Source organism: Quercus robur, chromosome 4, assembly GCF_932294415.1.
Source record: "Quercus robur chromosome 4, dhQueRobu3.1, whole genome shotgun sequence".
Lineage (NCBI taxonomy): Eukaryota > Viridiplantae > Streptophyta > Magnoliopsida > Fagales > Fagaceae > Quercus > Quercus robur.
In genome coordinates this window covers 75,476,050-75,493,694 of record NC_065537.1, presented here as the reverse complement: position 1 = coordinate 75,493,694, position 17,645 = coordinate 75,476,050, and the positions used below count along the sequence as shown (strand labels likewise).

Here is a 17,645-nt window from a genome sequence, read left to right as displayed (position 1 = left end):
ATCTTACAGCTCTGCCTCATAATTCCTTTTCCCCGCAAAGCTTTCCTTGCCTGCAAAACTCTCCCACATATTTTCATCAAAATTATACAATCTGTGAGAACTTTAAAAAAATAGGTCTAATTTGTGTGTGTGTTTTTTTTTTCCTGCTATTATTAGAGTTAAAAGTTGACATAAATTTGCTGTCAGTACCAAATTCTGATATATGTTTTCTTCTAACAGGCAGAACAATATCATATACATAGTTTCCATCACGTATCAATTAGCGGATAATAAATAAAATTTGAGGAAGGAGATATGAGATAGAGAGACCTACTTTAAACACAAAAGGTAACCCCAAAAGGCAGACTGAATTCTAATGGCAGCAAATTCATGGATTCTCTCACACATTGATAGTTGGACTGAGGGGCTTCACCTTGAACTCTAATGACTGAAACTTCCACTTCATTTACACATTGATGGTTATATTGAGGGGTGCTGGTGAACCAGACAATCTTAGCAGCAACTAGAGCAGTTGTAACAGCTGCTTCAGCAGCAGCAATGGTGGCATGGGCCACAGCAAGAGCATGCTTGATCTGCTCTTCCTCAGCCTCACCTAGATTTCTTTCATTTAATGATGATGGTGCAGTGAGCGAGGCTAACCTTTTGATCTTGAGCCCTCCAAAAATCCATTTCCTTCTCCTATCCCGATAATTGTTCTAGCAGTGAGGAACAGAATCAAAGACCAAAACTGCACAAATAAGCAAATTACTTTACCATTTCTTGTTTTGAGTTTGTCTCTCTTATAAAGAACCTCTTCACTATGTTGAACCAGCTCTTCTTCTTAGTCATTGGAGAACCAATAAATTACATTGGTCTAAGAAGGTTCTGATTGATTCTGCAACTTTGCTGGTAGGGTGGTTTCTGGTACTACATACATGCATCAGTTCAGAAAAAGAAGTTAAAAGACCAATACCAATACAGAATACTATTGATTAGTAATGGAGCAGATTAGCCAGTGAACTAAATAACAATTGACTTGTAAACTTTTACTCCATGTATAAGAATTGAAAACTGGATGCTAAGAAGAATAAGTTAGAGCCTCAAAACCATTTTGCAGAAGCAATTGTCTAGTTTCTCAAATTGCCAAGAAATTATTACTTTGGAAATAGTACATTAGTACATCTTTGTAGAATGTGAATGAAATTTAATAATTTCTTACCAATCTGCAATATCATCTATTAGTGGTATTCAGCAAATCAAACAAGATTCACCACATCAAGAAATTCATTTTCTCTTCAACATGGATACTAAGTCAGAGTCTCTGACTCAGGGACAAAGCCATAAATTCTGGTCAAGAAGAGGACAAGTCAGCATGCTTACATCAGAAATTCGGTTCCCTATTTGATCTTAAATTCAACAAATAATTCCCAATTGTAGACAGGAGGTTTAAAGCTACATTAGGGAATGATTCCCAGCCATTGCTTCTCGACAGATCGTGACCACATGCTTTCAGTAATTAAGAGCTTGAGAAGCATCGACATCCTTTCCTTCAAGCATGGCTCTATAAAACTGCATTCCATATACCCCAAAGAGTGGCTGCAATCACAATAATAATTGAATAAGTAAGATCAGTATCCAAAGAGCATCTCTCCACCCAAATAGGAGCCAATTAGTACTGTAAAATGAGTTCCAGGGGGAGCACTTTAGGATAGATTTTTAAGCAGTTAAAAAAAAAAATATTGCAGAGAATACGAATCAATAATGCATGCAATATAAGTTCTGATATATATACCTGCCATCTGCAGCACAGGTGACAATGCTTTGATCCATTGATGCAAGGCACAATATTTGTTTGAAATTACATTTTGTGCACATACACTGATCATCGTGTTGCAAAACAAGATATGTAGCCAGCAATCATCAAATCACAGCTGATAGCCAACCCAATACCTCTTTTAGGCATTTTATCATACAGCTGTGTGCCCGAGCATATAAGGTTTGCACAATTCAAATAAATTACTAACTATAAGAGATATTGATGAGGCAAAATAAATTGAACATATGGTAACCAAAATTTAACATACCTTCATGTTTTGAAATTCCAGTAGAAGGTTTATCAAGTCAAAAGCTAGTCTCTGCAGCAACAATGCAAGAATGAGCTTGGGTTGGGGTTTGAATTATTGAAATCATATTGTATTTTAAATACAAACACAGAGGCTTAGTTGTATTCAGATTTGGATGTGTAAATATGTAATGAGCAATATTATGAAACGAATTTATGTTGTACCTGGAAGGAGTAAATATCAAAACTTTTTTCCTCTCTAATTTGCACAATTATTGCTGCCCCTCCCCCTCTAATGAAGTGGTCAAGATCAACATAAGTTATGGAATAGTCAATATCAAACTAATATTTGGTGGGTACACATTTTGAGGAAACAATGATATTAACAGACTTATAGTTATAAAATACTTGCCATCTGCACAAGGCATGATATACGTTTGAAGTGACAATCTGGACAAGCAAGTATTAAACGGGCCTCCTGCCAATATGTGCACATTTACTAATCATCGTATTGTGGAACACGACATATAACCTGCAATCATCAAATCACAGCTGATAGTCAAGCCAATAATTTAAATAAATTATGAAGTATATGAGATATTGATGAGGTAGTAAAAAATTTCAAACACGATACAATATCTCTTTTAGGCATTTTATCAAATAGCTGCCTGCCCGAGCATAAAGTGTTCACATCATTCAAATAAATTACAAACTATTTGACTCTAAAATTTCAGAGTGCCAGAAGTTCAATTGTTAAAAGAGGAAAATAATTAAATTTAACTTACCTCCATGTTTTGAAATTCCAATATAACGTTTGGCGGTTTAGAAGCTAGTCTCTGCTGCAACACTGCAAGAATTAGCCTGGGTTAGAGTTTGAATTATTAAAATTGTATTGTTCATATACAAACATAGAGGATTTTGTTGTATTCTGCTTTTGATGTCAACAATGTAATGAGAAATATTATGAAACCAAATAATGTTTTACCTGGAAGGAAGGAGTAACTATTATGAGTAAATATTGCTCTTTTTTTTACAATTTTTTTATTGCTGCTCCTCCTCCACCTCATAGACAGACCTCCTGTCAATCTCAACGCAAGGGACGTTGGCTACCTTGGACCACTCTCGGCCACCTTTCTTGCAGTGTTGTTTCAGCAATGGACACTCGACAATATAAAGTCGCAGAAGCGAGGGAGGTAGGCCCTTCTCTGGGAGGGATGCGAGTTTAGGGCAAAATCTGATGTCCAATTCTTCAAGAGCAGAGAGATTTTGAAAGCCCAAAGAAGATAGGATTACAATATTTGGAATGCTATGAATCGTTAGCCGGGAAAGAGAGGAAGGAAGCATCATCATCAGCTTCCCATCTTGCTCATCTGGAAACGACTGCCAATCTGGAATTCCACCAACAATCCAGAGTGATGTAAGAGAGGTTAGTCTGTGCAATCCCCACACAGTTACTTGCTTACAGATATTCTCGCCGCCAAATGAGAGTGATGTTAGACTGGTGGGGTAACCCTCTTCTGGAAAGTATATGACGCTTGGACAACGGACGATACAAAGAGAATTGAGGTTCGGCATGCAGTTGGGCCAGACCTCCAGTTTCTCACAGTCGTAGGTCAAAAGCTCTCTCAAGCTGGCGGGGAGTAACCCTCCATCTGGGAAGGAAACAAAACTAGGGCAGTTCCGTATCTCGATCTTATTGATGTGGCAGAGTTTGTGGAGGCCCACCGGTAAGGATTTCAACTTTGCACACCTTCCGATTCGAAGATTTTCAAGAGACGCATTGTTGGGTAAGTTGTTCGCTATTGACTCCATCTTTGGACAGTTCCATACAGTAAGGTGTTTAAGCGTGGTAGGTAGGTCGCCACTTGATGATAAGCATTTTAGAGATGGACAGTTCCAAATAACCAAGTCCTCAAGAAGAGAAGAAGAATTAGAAGAAGCCTCTCCCTCATCTACCAAAAACTGCAAATTCTCACAATCTCTTATATATAGCGTTTTCAAATTTTGAGGCAACTGACCTCTTGAAATCAACGTCAAAGAATTACATCCCTCAATCCTTGCCTTTTCCAAACATGTACAATTAGAGATTGACAAGGATTTCAAACCGCTACAACCATCAATATTTAGTGTCCTTAAAGTAGATGTCAAGTTGATGTTGACAAGGCTTGAGCAATCTCTTATATTCAGCTTCATAAGGGATTTGAATTCATCCTGCCACAAAGATGTTAGCTCCTTACAATTATCTATCTCTAGATTTTCAACCTTAGCTAACCCATGCATGAACTCCTCCATCAAGCTTTTCACATTTGGAATAGAAAGAATAGTTGACTTTGGAAAGCATAACTCATCTGTACTTCTGCTCACCACCCCTTTACATCCCTTAATTTCTAATGCATGAAGCTTTGGGAAGTTTGGAATTGAAACGTCCAATTGCTCACATCCATTAATAGAAAATTTTTCCAATAATGGAACATGGTGAGGCAATTTTCCTTGCAATTTAGGGCATTTAGAAATAGAAAGCTCACGCAACCGAGGGAATTCTTCATATTCAACTTTGCATGGAATCCAATCTTTCCATTCTTGCATATCCTCAAAGCAAAGTGTCTCTAAGGATTGGAAAGGCTTTGGGCAATCTTCCCCATAAAACTCAAGACCAATGATTTCCACAGCAAACAATCCTACGAGGGCAAGGTCTCTCAAGGATGGTAATTGTCCAACTGCAGGTAAGGATGTGCATTTCCTGCACCTCTCAATCCTTAGAAGCACCATATTAGAAAATGATGGATGTCCAAACCAAGTTGGGAATTTTTCACCAGCATAGCCATCAATTGAAATTTCTTTCACCGTTGTTGAAGGTTGTAGCATGTCAAGAATATCTAGACTAGCTCTTTGATCAAGCTCAAACTCCCATTTCATCACTAATACATTTAAATTCTTCTTACCAAGTAAGTTGGCCCTTCTTGCATCCTCGACATCAAGCACATTCTCCAAGTGTGAAATGCAAAGTGTTCCCTTAAGAGACTCCAAGTTCATCAAGTCTCCTATCTTTGATGCAGTATCTTTCCCCACAACAAAATTAGACAATGTTTGTAGGTTTTTTAATTCTTTTATTCCCATTGGCATCTCTTTGATTAAATAGGCCCCTTCAATATCAAGATGCCGAAGATTGACTAGATTCCCAATTTTCTCCGGTAACTTTGTGAGATGGCCACAATATTTCAATATCAATGTTTGCAAATTGTATAAAGAACTTGTTGATTCTGGTAAACTTCTAATCAAAGTTTGAGAAAGATTGAGGTATCTTAGATGTTTCAAATCACCGATTGAACTTGGTAACTCAAAAATTTGATATCCAGATAAAGATAATACCCTTAAACATCTAAACTGTGGCAATAGACAACTAGAAACATAATTTGTTAAGTAGCTCCAGCTCTTTGTTGGTAGTGGTAGGAAGGTCCGTAAACGCATATCTTTTGTCAAGCCTTCAAATTTTGTGATGCCATCAAATTCACAATGAGCGTAGGAGAAATGACGTACCTTTGTAGAAATCTTGCCACCTGATTTATCTTCCAACCAATAGCACAACTGTCCCGCTGCCCATTGAGCTAAATCATTGATTAAGTCGTGCATGACAAAGAGTGATTTATTCCTACTTGATTGTTGAAAAAGTGATCGCTGATATAAATCACGAAAATACTCAACACCAAGATCTTCCATTGGCTTATGCTCTTCTGATTCTTGAACCAAACCTTCCGCCATCCATAACAAGACTAGTTCTTGTTCCTCAAATTCATAATCTTTTGGGAATAGTGAACAATAGGCAAAACATCTCTTTAAATGTGAAGGGAGATATAGATAGCTCAATCTAAGGGTTGGTAGAACATCACTATTTTCTTCTGACATATCCCATATCTTGTTATTGAGCACATTTTTCCACTCATCACAATGTATAGTACGTAATAGGCCTCCAAGAGCTTTTGCTGCCAAAGGCAATCCTTGACACCTTTCCAAAATTTTAGGACCAAATTCTTGAAGTCCTGGATATTCACTAAAATTTGTTGTCTCCAATGTGTTTTGGAAAAATACAATTAAGCAAGCATCATCTGACAACTTGTTCAACTTGTAAGCTTGAGTATTGCCCATTGTTGATGAAACATGATAACTCCGAGTTGTAATGATAATCTTACTCCCTGGAGCCCCAAATTCAAACGGACAACGCAGTCTAGTCCAATCATTAAAGTTTTCATTCCATACATCATCCAAAACGAGCAAGAACTTTTGGTTTGATAATTTGTCCTTCAATTTGCGTTGTAGTAAATCTAAATTATTATCGTTGCAGGATTCAAAAGTGACAGATTGTAGAATTTCTCTTGTCACCTTCACAATATCAAAATCTTCAGAAACACAACCCCATGCTTTCACATCAAAATAATTGCTCACCTCATCATCGTTGTAAACTAGTTGGGCAAGAGTTGTCTTACCCAACCCCCCCATACCAAGTATGGGAATCACAGAGAGTGGAGCATTACTCGATTCACCACTCAACAACAACTTGATAATAGCCTTTTTATCTTCTACTCTGCCATGAGTATGACCTTCATTCACCAAAGAAGTCGTGGGCACCCTTGGTCTTGTTGCTCCAGTTCTTCCCCGGCCTGTATTTTCTCTCAATTCCAGATCATTCTTCTGTGTTACAATTTCTTGCAACCTTGTATTGATTTCATTAATCTTGGACCGCATATTGGCATCAAACATGATAGAACTTGGATTCAAACCCACACAACAAGCAGGGATGAACTTTCGTACCTTACTTGTGCTGGGTTCTTCTGCATTCAACTTTCGTCGCAAAGCTTCAGTAGCAAACTCGTCCAAGATGTCGTCCACATCATAAGCCAAGTCTTCCAGCTCATCCAGCCAGATCTTCACCAACTTGCTTGTCATCTGCTTATCCTCTGCATCATCCAGAACTGCACGGATTTTCAGCAACGTTGTCTTCCACTTCTTGAGGTCAGCATGAACTTGCTCTTGCTGAAAGATCTTCAACAAATCAGAGGAGATTAACTTGTCAAACAGCTTCTCCAACAAAACGGATAAAGCAGCCTCTCCAATTACAGACATGATTCACTCGTGGGAAACAAGGAAATATGAGAAATGAAATGAATTAACCAAAGAGACACAGACTCAACAGTGTTAGGAGTGAAAACGTATCCTTGGTTTTGTGAAAGTTCAAGAAGTCAAAGCTCAACAGTGTTAGTTTCTCAACTGGTGCTCTGGCTGTGTAAGAATATTCGTCTTCACCAACTCGATTCCAAATGTATACAGCTGTAATTTATATATAAAAATACAAAATGAAGAACCCCAAGCTCAACTGCTTTATAATTTATTAATGCTCACCAATGCCGATGGCCAAAGAACCCTTACATAGAGACCACCGCCCAGCTTGGCGTGTTGGTATCCGGTTCTGTTGGGACCTGTAGCTCGCGGGTTCAATCCCCGCAATTACCTTACATAAAAGGAAGAAAGATAACAAAATGAGGCCACCAAGATTTGACCCAACTAGGCTGTAATCTTTCTGGTGTAGGTCATCTCTCTAAATATAAATATTACAAAACCATCCAAGCTCTGATTATCCTAATGACAGGGACCTGGTCTTGCTGGAAATTTCCACTCACTGGCTCACCAACCAATATACAATAGATTGAAATAGTGCTTCATGTTCATTCACTACACTTCCGTGATAAAGGTTTTTTTTTTTTTTTTTTTCAAATAAAACTATTCTAAATTTTTTAAAATATATTTAAAGGTTTTTTTAAAATACAAGTTTATGTTTCTTTAAAGGTTGGGTTACCACAAAAAATAGAATTTGTGAATGCTACCATTTGAATTCAAAACTTTCATAATTATTTCAATAGCTCTCTAACCAATTACCTCAAATTTCTTTTAATATATATATTTTTTTCAGTTAATGTTTTTACATTTTTAAATTTATTCCACATTTCTAGTGTTCAAAGTTTGGGAATGCACTTTCAACACCCAAAATATTTATAATTAGTTGTGAGCCCAGCGTGTTGCGTAATAATATTTTTACGTGGTTTCATTAAATTTATTTTTTGCATTTTGCATTAATTTAAAAAATAGTAATGTATTTTATTATTATATTTTTAGTTATTATAGGGACAAGCACAAATGTAATATATATAATTTTTGTCATATTAAGATGAAAATAATAAAATTTTTCTCAGGAATTTAGAAGTTAGCAAAATACTATTTTTAATAAAAATTAATTATAACATTTTGTGTATCATTAAAATGTAAATAAATTTTGGAAATTATTTTTTTAGTTTTACACAAACTTTTTCAAACCCAATTTTTTCTACTGTATAATCAAAAACACCAAGAAACATATAAAAAAAATAGTAAAATTCAACAAAACTATAATTCAAATAAAAAAGAAAGGGAAAAAATAAAACTCACATCAAAGTCAAACTCATTCTCTTGTATATGTAAAACATTTCAAACATGATGTGATCAGGCCAAATATCCAATACATAATCAAATTCAAAATTTTTAGTAGGGTTTTGAAGTAACACAATAGAAATATGTCACTATTCCCAAGCAAAAGTGTTGGTTATAGCTTTATACCTAATGATTGTAACTCTTTTTTCTTAATAAAAACCAAGAATACAAAGGGGAAAAAAGTAGAGAAATATTTTTTTGAAAAACGAGGAATTATTGTGTTAATATTGTCATAATCTAATCTAACATCTAATCCAACATGTGAAAAATGAATAGACAAATAAATAACTTAAAAATCTCAAAGAATACACTAATGAGGTAAGGAGGATGAGCAATACAAAATATTCATAAATTCTTAAAACAATTACTCAAGCATCTAAAAGCATCATATAATAAAGATATAACAAATGGTGCTAATTTGTTAAAAAAAAATTTATAAACAGTGAAAAGAAACTGCACAATGACCATCTTCTTTAATTACACTAACTGTTTTTCATTATATTGTCCAGACTATATTACTGTTTTCCAAATAAACTAAAACCTGACAATAACACAAATTATGGACATATTATAATATGATTTTCCCAAAATCTGGTCATCAACATTCAAAGTATTTAGTGTAGTAAAAAAAAATGATAAAAAATACTTGCGTCAAAGAAAACATATGAATTAGTCAATAATAGGACAATGAGAGTACAAACCTCATAAAAAAAAAATGAAAAAAAAAAAGATTGAGAGAGAGAGAGAGATAACATTTTTGTGTGAGAAAAAAAAAATATATATATATATGATCAGATGCTTGGTGGTACACTACTCCCTTAGCTTCACAGCTTATAAGGCTGCAAGTGGGGGGGTTTTCCTTCGATGTGGGATTCAAAGCCAAAATCGGTTACAAGCAAGCTATTGGCCGAGCTGAGGCAAAAAGTCTCCACAATATATATATATATATATAATGGCCAAAATAAGATGATGAGAATAAGAAGGGCCAAAATAAAGAAAGATAAAAGGACAAAATTATATGTAAAATTAAAACTGTATAAGAGGAATATGTACAGACAATATGTAAAGTTAAAACCTCCTAAGATAAATTTGTAAAGCCATGTATTTATATATTTATTATTTTCAAAAAATTAAAGGTAAAAAATAAATATGAAAAGAATAATGATGTGATGATGACGTGGAGAATGAGGTGGCTTAACAAGAGCGTAGCAATAATAAATGCTACGCTTCATCTTTTAGATATAATATAGATGAGATTAAGGTTTGGTGTAGTACTTACCAAATGCAATACTTTTCAATGACTAAGATTAAAAATTAATTTTTATTCTCAACAATTGGATAAAAAAGTTAAAAAAAAAAATTTGAGAGGAAATATATATAGCTCAAAAAAAAATAAATAAATAATGAGGCATACCAATAAGGACAACTTCGTCTTACCAAAAATATTTTCCTACCCAATGTCCTCACCTTAATTTTTTTTTTTTTTAAATTATCTTCACTTTAAATTATATATATATATGAGATGGGCTCAAGTTACACCTTTTTGAGACCTTTGATTTCTTTTATATCTAAGGGTGAAAAGGCACACATGGTAATGTCATAATTATTCTTTAAAAATTAGTGATTTAGATATTAACTATTCTTATTAAAGGGGAAAAAAACAGCATTAACTCTCCACTCTCCTCCACATCATCATCTTCTTCTTCTCATCCTCTCTCACATCTTTCTTCTTACGCTATGTACTCTTAGGCCATCACCATTGATTTCTTAACAATATTTTCTTGAGGTACTCTAAAATTTTAGAAATATATGACCAAAGTCACAATTGTTTTAGAGAACGATCGTTGAGGCTAAGTATTTCTAAAACTCTCATGACAAATTTTACTCTAGGTACTGCCAAAACATAAAACTCAATGGACGAAAAAAAATTTCTCCTTTTTTCAGACCATATATTATGGTTAATTAATGGCAAAACAATACTCCTACCATAATAAATGAGTTTGCAAAATGGTTATCATGTTTATTAAAACAAAATAAAGACAGCTTGTGTAACACCCGAACCTAATTTCATAATTAATTTTATGGTTTATATGCATGTCATTATCTTAATTACTTTTAAGTGCATGAAGGTTTGATATTGTGATATTATAGAACATATATGCTATTTTAATGTGATGGATATAGCTTTATAAAGGTAAGGATATATATATATATATATATATATGCAAAGTGATATTATTTTTGTATAAAAGTGTGAGTGTGAATGTAAGAAATTATTTTTGTAGAAAGGTGTGAGTGTGAATGCAAGAAAATTGGAAAAGTGGGTGGTGAGATTTTTCCTAAGCTCCACACGTATTCCACCCAAAGTCCCCATCTTTTATTCCCTTTTTGCTGCCCAAAAAATCTTCCCCTTATCTCATTTTCTTGACTGCACCAGACAGAAAGTCCAGCCCTCTTTCCCTACTCTTTTCCTTGTTCTTTGTTTCTCTCTTCTCCCCTTCTTACATGGCAGCCCTCCCTCTCTCACCAAAACAAAATATTCCTCTCTAAAGAAGAAATTAAAGGGTTAACACTAAAATTTCAACTTCAAATTGTTGGGGGTAAGTAATCAAAACTTCATTTGTTTATTTCTACTTTTTTAACCTCTATCCTGATTTTATAGGCTGAATTATGAGTCTGTTTTAGTGATTTGAAAGTTTGATGATATTATGGTTTATTGAATATTTAATAACATATTTTAGTATGTTTATTATAGGTATAAAAATACCCAAATGAAATTAAGGCCTATTGCTATTTGTTGATAATTTTGTAAGAATATGTACTGAAGCTGTCTCTGTGACAGATTTGATGTTTACAACAAGAAAAATATGTATTAAATCATATTCTGTGAATTAGGATGCTAGGAGTAGTTTTTATGAATTCTAAGACACACATGGTTGTTATGGAAGTGGTCTCACAGAATTTGGATGAACATAAAAATAATGGTTTAATTTTTAAGTTGCAAGAAATTCTGTCAGTACAGATTTGAGTATGCTGTTTTGTGTGATTTTTAGTAAATCATGGGTTTATTCTTTGACTCCGAAATTTTTATGGTACATACTGGACATACAGGGGAGTGGTTCTGTAAAATTTCATGACAATTGGATGTGCGTGAACAGCCCATTTGTATTTTACAAATGGGGCATATGCTGTTGGAATAGAACATTGAACAGTAAAGGACATGCCTAATTTTGAGGATTTAATTCTAAAGCTAGGGTGAATGTTTTGAGCTATAATTTAATATGCTTATATTTTGTTATGTCTCGATCATAAATTAATTTTTGTGTAACTTTTTTTGAGGTTTAGTACTCAAAGGAGGGGTTCTAAACCATGCGAAGATTGTATTTATGAAGCTGTTTTGTCCGACGTGTTGTATGTTACCATATGAATGTATATAGTTACATGACCATGCTTAAAGGATTTTATATTTATGCATGCATTATTGCCCTAACCTCAAAGCACCTTTTGGAAATAAAGTTGGCTCTTCTAGAGATATGGGATTAATATAAGAATGTTGGTTTCTCTAGGATTTTGTACCTATTGTTTGATGAATGTATTTTTGTTTGTGGGAACCTCATTGAGGTGGGATTAGAATTTCTTTGATTTCAAGAGATAAGCTTTGAGATGAATGTGTAAGTTTATTCTAAGGTATAAGTGATAGTAATAAGTTTTGATATTTGGTTTAGGTGTTACCAGTATCCAAGTCTAAGCTCCTTCGACTGTAGGCCCTTGGTTCCTCTGCTTTCAGGTAAGGGATAAGTTATATGGGTATTTGGTAAATCATGAGGTTATTTTAAAGTATACTATGCATTAAAAGGAGTTTGATTAGAGATATGATATATAATCATTATTCTAACAAAGATATGTTCGTGAACTTTCGAAAACTTATGTATATGATTTAAGCATATTGACGCTATTACTGATTCCACGAACATGATGTTTAAAGAAAAGAATGGAAATGCTATTATTATGAAATGTTATGCAAAATAAGAAATTTCAGTATGATGTAAAGTATGAAATGTTTTCAGGTTATGTCCTCTGGTGATCTGAACTTGGCCAATAAGAGTTAATTACTGGTTTTCCATGGAAAAATGTTATTTGTTTGGCCATTTAAAGTAGAAGAAATGGGGTTGCCTGTAACTCTAGACCATTTAAAGTAGAGGAAATGGGGTTGCCCGTAACTTTAATCTGAACAAGGCCTTCTCCCCAATGTGTACGGACAGTGAGGAGGAATAAAACCTTGAGGAGATGTGCCATCAAGCCTCTCAAAGAGGACAATATCATGCACACGAGGTCACCCAAATGTGATGAGACCTTCTTTGTACAGATTTATCAGATATGGACTAACCAATATGTTATGAATAGCTATATTATTTTATTGATCATGAGAGAATGATTATGTTTAAATGCATGATGAAAAGTTAAAAGCTCTGATGAAAAGAAGAAGTTTCTGATGAAAAGGAAAGCTGTTCTTTAAAGATAAGAGTTTCTGAAGTTCTTTTGTGTTATAAAAATAAAGTTTCTGATGAAAGTACAAGTTTATGTTTAAAAATTATCAAATATCTGTTTTTATGAAACGTTAAGTTTTATGACCATGAAAGTTATAATATTTTATGAGAAGAAGTTTATAAAGAAAAGTTTTCTTATTATTCAAGATGTTTCTAGTTAATACAAAGTTGTTGATTATCTGATTTAAGTTAAAATAATTATTTTGTAATGAGAATATATATATATATATATATATATATATATATATGGCGACTTTGTAGGAAATGAAAGAAGTTTAGGAAGAAAGGTTTGGGTAATATTAACCTGATAAGAAAAATGAGAACAATTATTTTCCTATGAAAAGCGTATAAGTTATTATTATGAATAGTATAAAATACTATACATGAAAAGTTGTTCTCCTATTCGAATATTCATAGAATGAAATGATCTGGTTTACATGCATCCTTATTAAATTCTCATATATCTTACCTTTACTGAGCTGTGTAGCTCACCCCTTCCACTCTTTCAGTTAGCAGGTTTTATTTTGGAGCAGAGGGAGCCTTAGTCGAGTTTGGAAGGAGCTGGTTTTAGTTTGATATGCATAGATCCTAAATTAGCAATTTGATGTTTAGCTTTGTAGTATTGTGTATTTTAGGATCTAAAGAAAGTTGCGTACCTTAAAGTATTAAGAGACGTATTATGTGAAAGTGTGGAAATTAAATGATTGGTGGATTATATTATATTTTGAGTACAGTGTAAATGCTCTGACTATCAAGTGAAAAATTATATCAAGAAGTAAAGAAACAAGAATGAAAAGAAAAAGGGAAGCTTTTGTAAAAGTTAAGTTGGTTCTTGTTAATATCAGGTTTAAGCTTGATATTAGTATGCCGGTCATGGTCACAAATTCAGGTATCGGGTTTGGGGCATGACTGCTTGGATTTACAATTTAATCTTGAGCATTTTATGAATGGTGGAGGCCTGAAAGTACATAGTGCAAAGAGAAAGATGAGAGGAAGAAGATAATGATATGGAAGAGAACGGAGAGTTAATTTTGTGGTTTTTTTTTTTTTTTTCCCCTTTAATAAGAAAAGTTAATGTCTAAATCACTAATTTCTATGGAGTAATAATGATATTATTATAAGTGTTTTTTGACCTTTAGATTTAATAGTAATCAATGGTCTAAAAAAATTGTAACTTGAACCCATCTCTCTCTCTCTCTATATATATATATATAATGCCAAGTGATTATTTTCTTTATTCAACAAGTGGCTATTTCATAAATTATTAAATTATTTTTTGTTTGCCTACAATTCTAGTATTACCTAAAGTTCCAAGAAACTTTCCACTCCTCCAATTGAAACTCTATTTATCTTATTATTTGTTAGGGTGCTTTAATTAGGTGAACTATATTATTTAAGTTTCAAGATATTTAAAATTGTAATCCTACCAAAATTTATTACAAAAAATTTCAAGACATATAGTATAAAATTTAATATTTATTTTTAATTATTTTAATAATCTATTATAAATTTTATTTTTATATAATAAAACTTGCACAATTCATATTGTCCCTAAGTCAAATTGCTCTCTATGTGTGTGTGTGTGTGCGCTATTGTTAATTTAGAGTTTTGACTATCTCACTTATGATAATTTTAGTAATATTTGTAATTTTTCAACTATAATTTTTAATTAATTTGCACAGGAATATACTAGTGTAATTCAAAAGTGGATCTAAGAGATTAGCCATTAATATCTAATTCTTATGATACTCTCTGTCTCTCTTAATTTAATTTTATTATCATAATTTTTTAAGATAATATATTTTTAAGAATCTTATGACTAAATCCTCAAGTGAACATTAGTAGGAAGAATATCTTAAATAAGAAGAGTTTTTAAACTTGGTCTTTTCATTAGGAAGAATAGTTTAATGAGAGAACAGGAGACGTGTTTGGGGGGGGGGGGGGGGGGGGGGGTCAACAACAATATAAAAAAAAGAGAGACGTGGGGGGTTAGGCAACAATCAATGACTCAACATTATAAAAGTGGCCACTTGCAAAATTGATTGGGTAATCAACGATTTGTGATTTTCTAGTGTTTCCAAACCCATTGTCATCGCAAGAACTTAGTGAAGAGTAATTCACTTCCCACGTGTCTAAGTTATGTTAAAGGGTGTGGTTATAGAATTTTTGTTGATTTTGTGCTAAAAACTTATGAAAGCGAGTTTTTGTGAGACTTTCATTTTTTTTTTTTGCTTAATTCTTTTTAAAGTATGTTACAACTTAATTCAAACCAATAAATTTGGTTTAGTCCAAGAGTGTTGTAAGTTAACTAGCACCTCTAAATATTTCTTAAATCTCCCCTATTGTAACTTTTGAATTATCCAACCAAAAAAAAAAAAAAAAAACCCCAAAAATTTAGTGGTGTTCTTAATACACTCACCTACGGTTCAAAACATGCTTCATATACACGTGGTATGCTCCTTTTCCTCTAATTCAAGCACCTTGTCTAGTGCTACCTCTTCTGGTGGGCAAAAAGTGTTTTGTCTTTAGTTTTTGTTTGTGTGTATATGGGCTTAGTAGGTTACACACAGTTATCCATTGGTATTGAGCTAGAAAAAAAAAAAAAGAAAAAAAAAAAACTCTCATAGAATCCAAACCCCAATGAACTTAAAAGAGCTCTTTTACCGTCAGTGTCTAATACAAAAAGCCCAGGGACGAGAATTTTATTTTACTTCCTGATAGTTTTTACCAACTCTATTTATCCTTGGGTTGCAACATAACAAATGCGGAACTGCAACTCAAGACAGAATTGACATAAGGAGCATTTTATCTGCAAAACTCTTTCACCAAAGTCAATTATGGTCGGCCACACTGAATGATCAAATTGTCTCGACATACTAAGATGTTGAGTGGTGCATCGTGCTCCATGTAGCCCAGACCAAGCAAAATATAGCTAAATAGACTTTAGTTTCTAGCACACAGAAAATCAAAGAAAAAAAAAAGGCCATGAAATGTGTTTTGCAAAAAAATGTATTATGTTGAGAAGCAAGATTTGGTATAATGGTGAGAACTTAGCTTAGGCCAAGGCTCCATTATGTGCAAATCTGGTGGAACAGTAAATGTAGTTAAAGGAGGTGATCCAACCGCACATTCAAGTACGACTACCTTGTTACAACTTTACTCCAGTCACTACCCCTGCCTCCAACTATTTCAGTGATTGTTTTGTTTCCCCAGTCTCTAGTGTCCTAAACGACGAACTTAAAACAGAAACATGGAGTCATGGTATTCATAAAACCTTAATTTTGATCCCAGTTTGCATATAATTTTCCCAATTGTAGTTGTCATAAGAAGAGAGACTAAGTATGTCCCTTTTCTAGAAGATGAGGAAGTGTATAAGACAATCTGTTCCTTACCAGTGGGAAGAAGCTCTCAAGTGGGGTAAGGAGATGTTGAAGGACAAGTGTCTGATAGTTAGAGTGGGGAAAATTGCTATAGTTGCTACCGTCTAGTGTTTACCACTTGTGGAGGCAAGAGGTATAACTTTATATTTTGAGGTTTGAATCGAATTGAGAAACAGCTGGTGAAGACAATTATAGCTGAAATTGATTGGAGAGGAGGTGCATACATATGCATTCCTAAGAAGTATTCTGCCAATGATAGACTAGTTGGGTAAGAGTCGTCTTACCCAACCCTCCCATACCAAGTATGGGAATCACAGAGAGTTGAGCATCACTTGATTCACCACTCAGCAACAACTTGACAATCGCCTTTTTATCTTCATCCCTGCCATAAACATCACCTTCATTCACCAGACATGTAGTGGGCACCCTTGATCTTTTTGTTCTAGTCCTCCCTTCAGCACAGTCTCTCAATCCCAGATCATTCTTCTGTGTCACAATTTCTTGCAACCTTGTATTGATTTCATTAATCTTGGACCGCATATTGGCATCAAACATGATAGAACTTGGATTCAAACCCACACAACAAGCAGGGATGAACTTTCGTACCTTACTTGTGCTCGGTTCTTCTGCATTCAACTTACGTCGCAAAGCTTCAGTAGCAAACTCGTCCAAGATGTCGTCCACATCATCCAGCCAGCTCTTCACGAACTTGCTTGTCATCTGCTTATCCTCTGCATCATCCAGAACTGCACGGATTTTCGGCAACGTTGTCTTCCACTTCTTGAGGTCAGCATGAACTTGCTCTTGCTGAAAGATCTTCAACAAATCAGAGGAGCTTAAATTGTCAAACAGCACCTCAAAGAAAGCTGATAGAGCAGCCTCTCCAATTACTGACATGATTCCCTCGTGGGAGAGAAGGAAATTTGGGAATTGAAATGATGCAACCAAAGTGACAGTCCTGATCAGAAAATTGGGTTCGGAGTGAAGACTCAGAGAGGTTTACTTTGTTCTGTGAAAGTTGAAGAAATCTGCAGTGATAGACTTTTTCACAGAAGAATTGGAGGAGGAAAATAAAGATAAGGAGTAGAGAAAAAAGACAAGAAAAAAGGGAAAGAAAAGAAGACACAGAGAGAGAGAGAGAGAGAGAGGAGGTTTTGGTGG

General features: G+C 34.1%; 2 protein-coding genes across 37 annotated transcripts in view; both read right to left on the bottom strand.

Moving 5' to 3' along the window:
* The window catches only part of LOC126724227 (putative disease resistance RPP13-like protein 1), a 248,182-nt gene that overhangs the window by 35,229 nt on the left and 195,308 nt on the right, over positions 1-17,645 (bottom strand). The window lies entirely within an intron of this gene.
* The window catches only part of LOC126724225 (putative disease resistance RPP13-like protein 1), a 285,952-nt gene that overhangs the window by 152,675 nt on the left and 115,632 nt on the right, over positions 1-17,645 (bottom strand). For 15 of the 18 annotated variants that reach the window (XM_050428652.1, XM_050428651.1, XM_050428657.1 and 12 more), the window contains exons 1-2: positions 17,169-17,637; positions 5,791-6,946 (exon numbers count right to left, since the gene is read on the bottom strand). In XM_050428652.1, coding sequence (XP_050284609.1) covers positions 5,791-6,946; positions 17,169-17,381 — 1,369 coding nt within the window. In that variant the 5' untranslated portion in view covers positions 17,382-17,637. Of the gene's footprint in view, positions 1-3,171; positions 3,468-5,578; positions 6,947-17,168; positions 17,638-17,645 lie in introns of those variants that run through there. The other 3 variants (XM_050428668.1, XM_050428653.1, XM_050428669.1) reach the window with 3 other exon arrangements.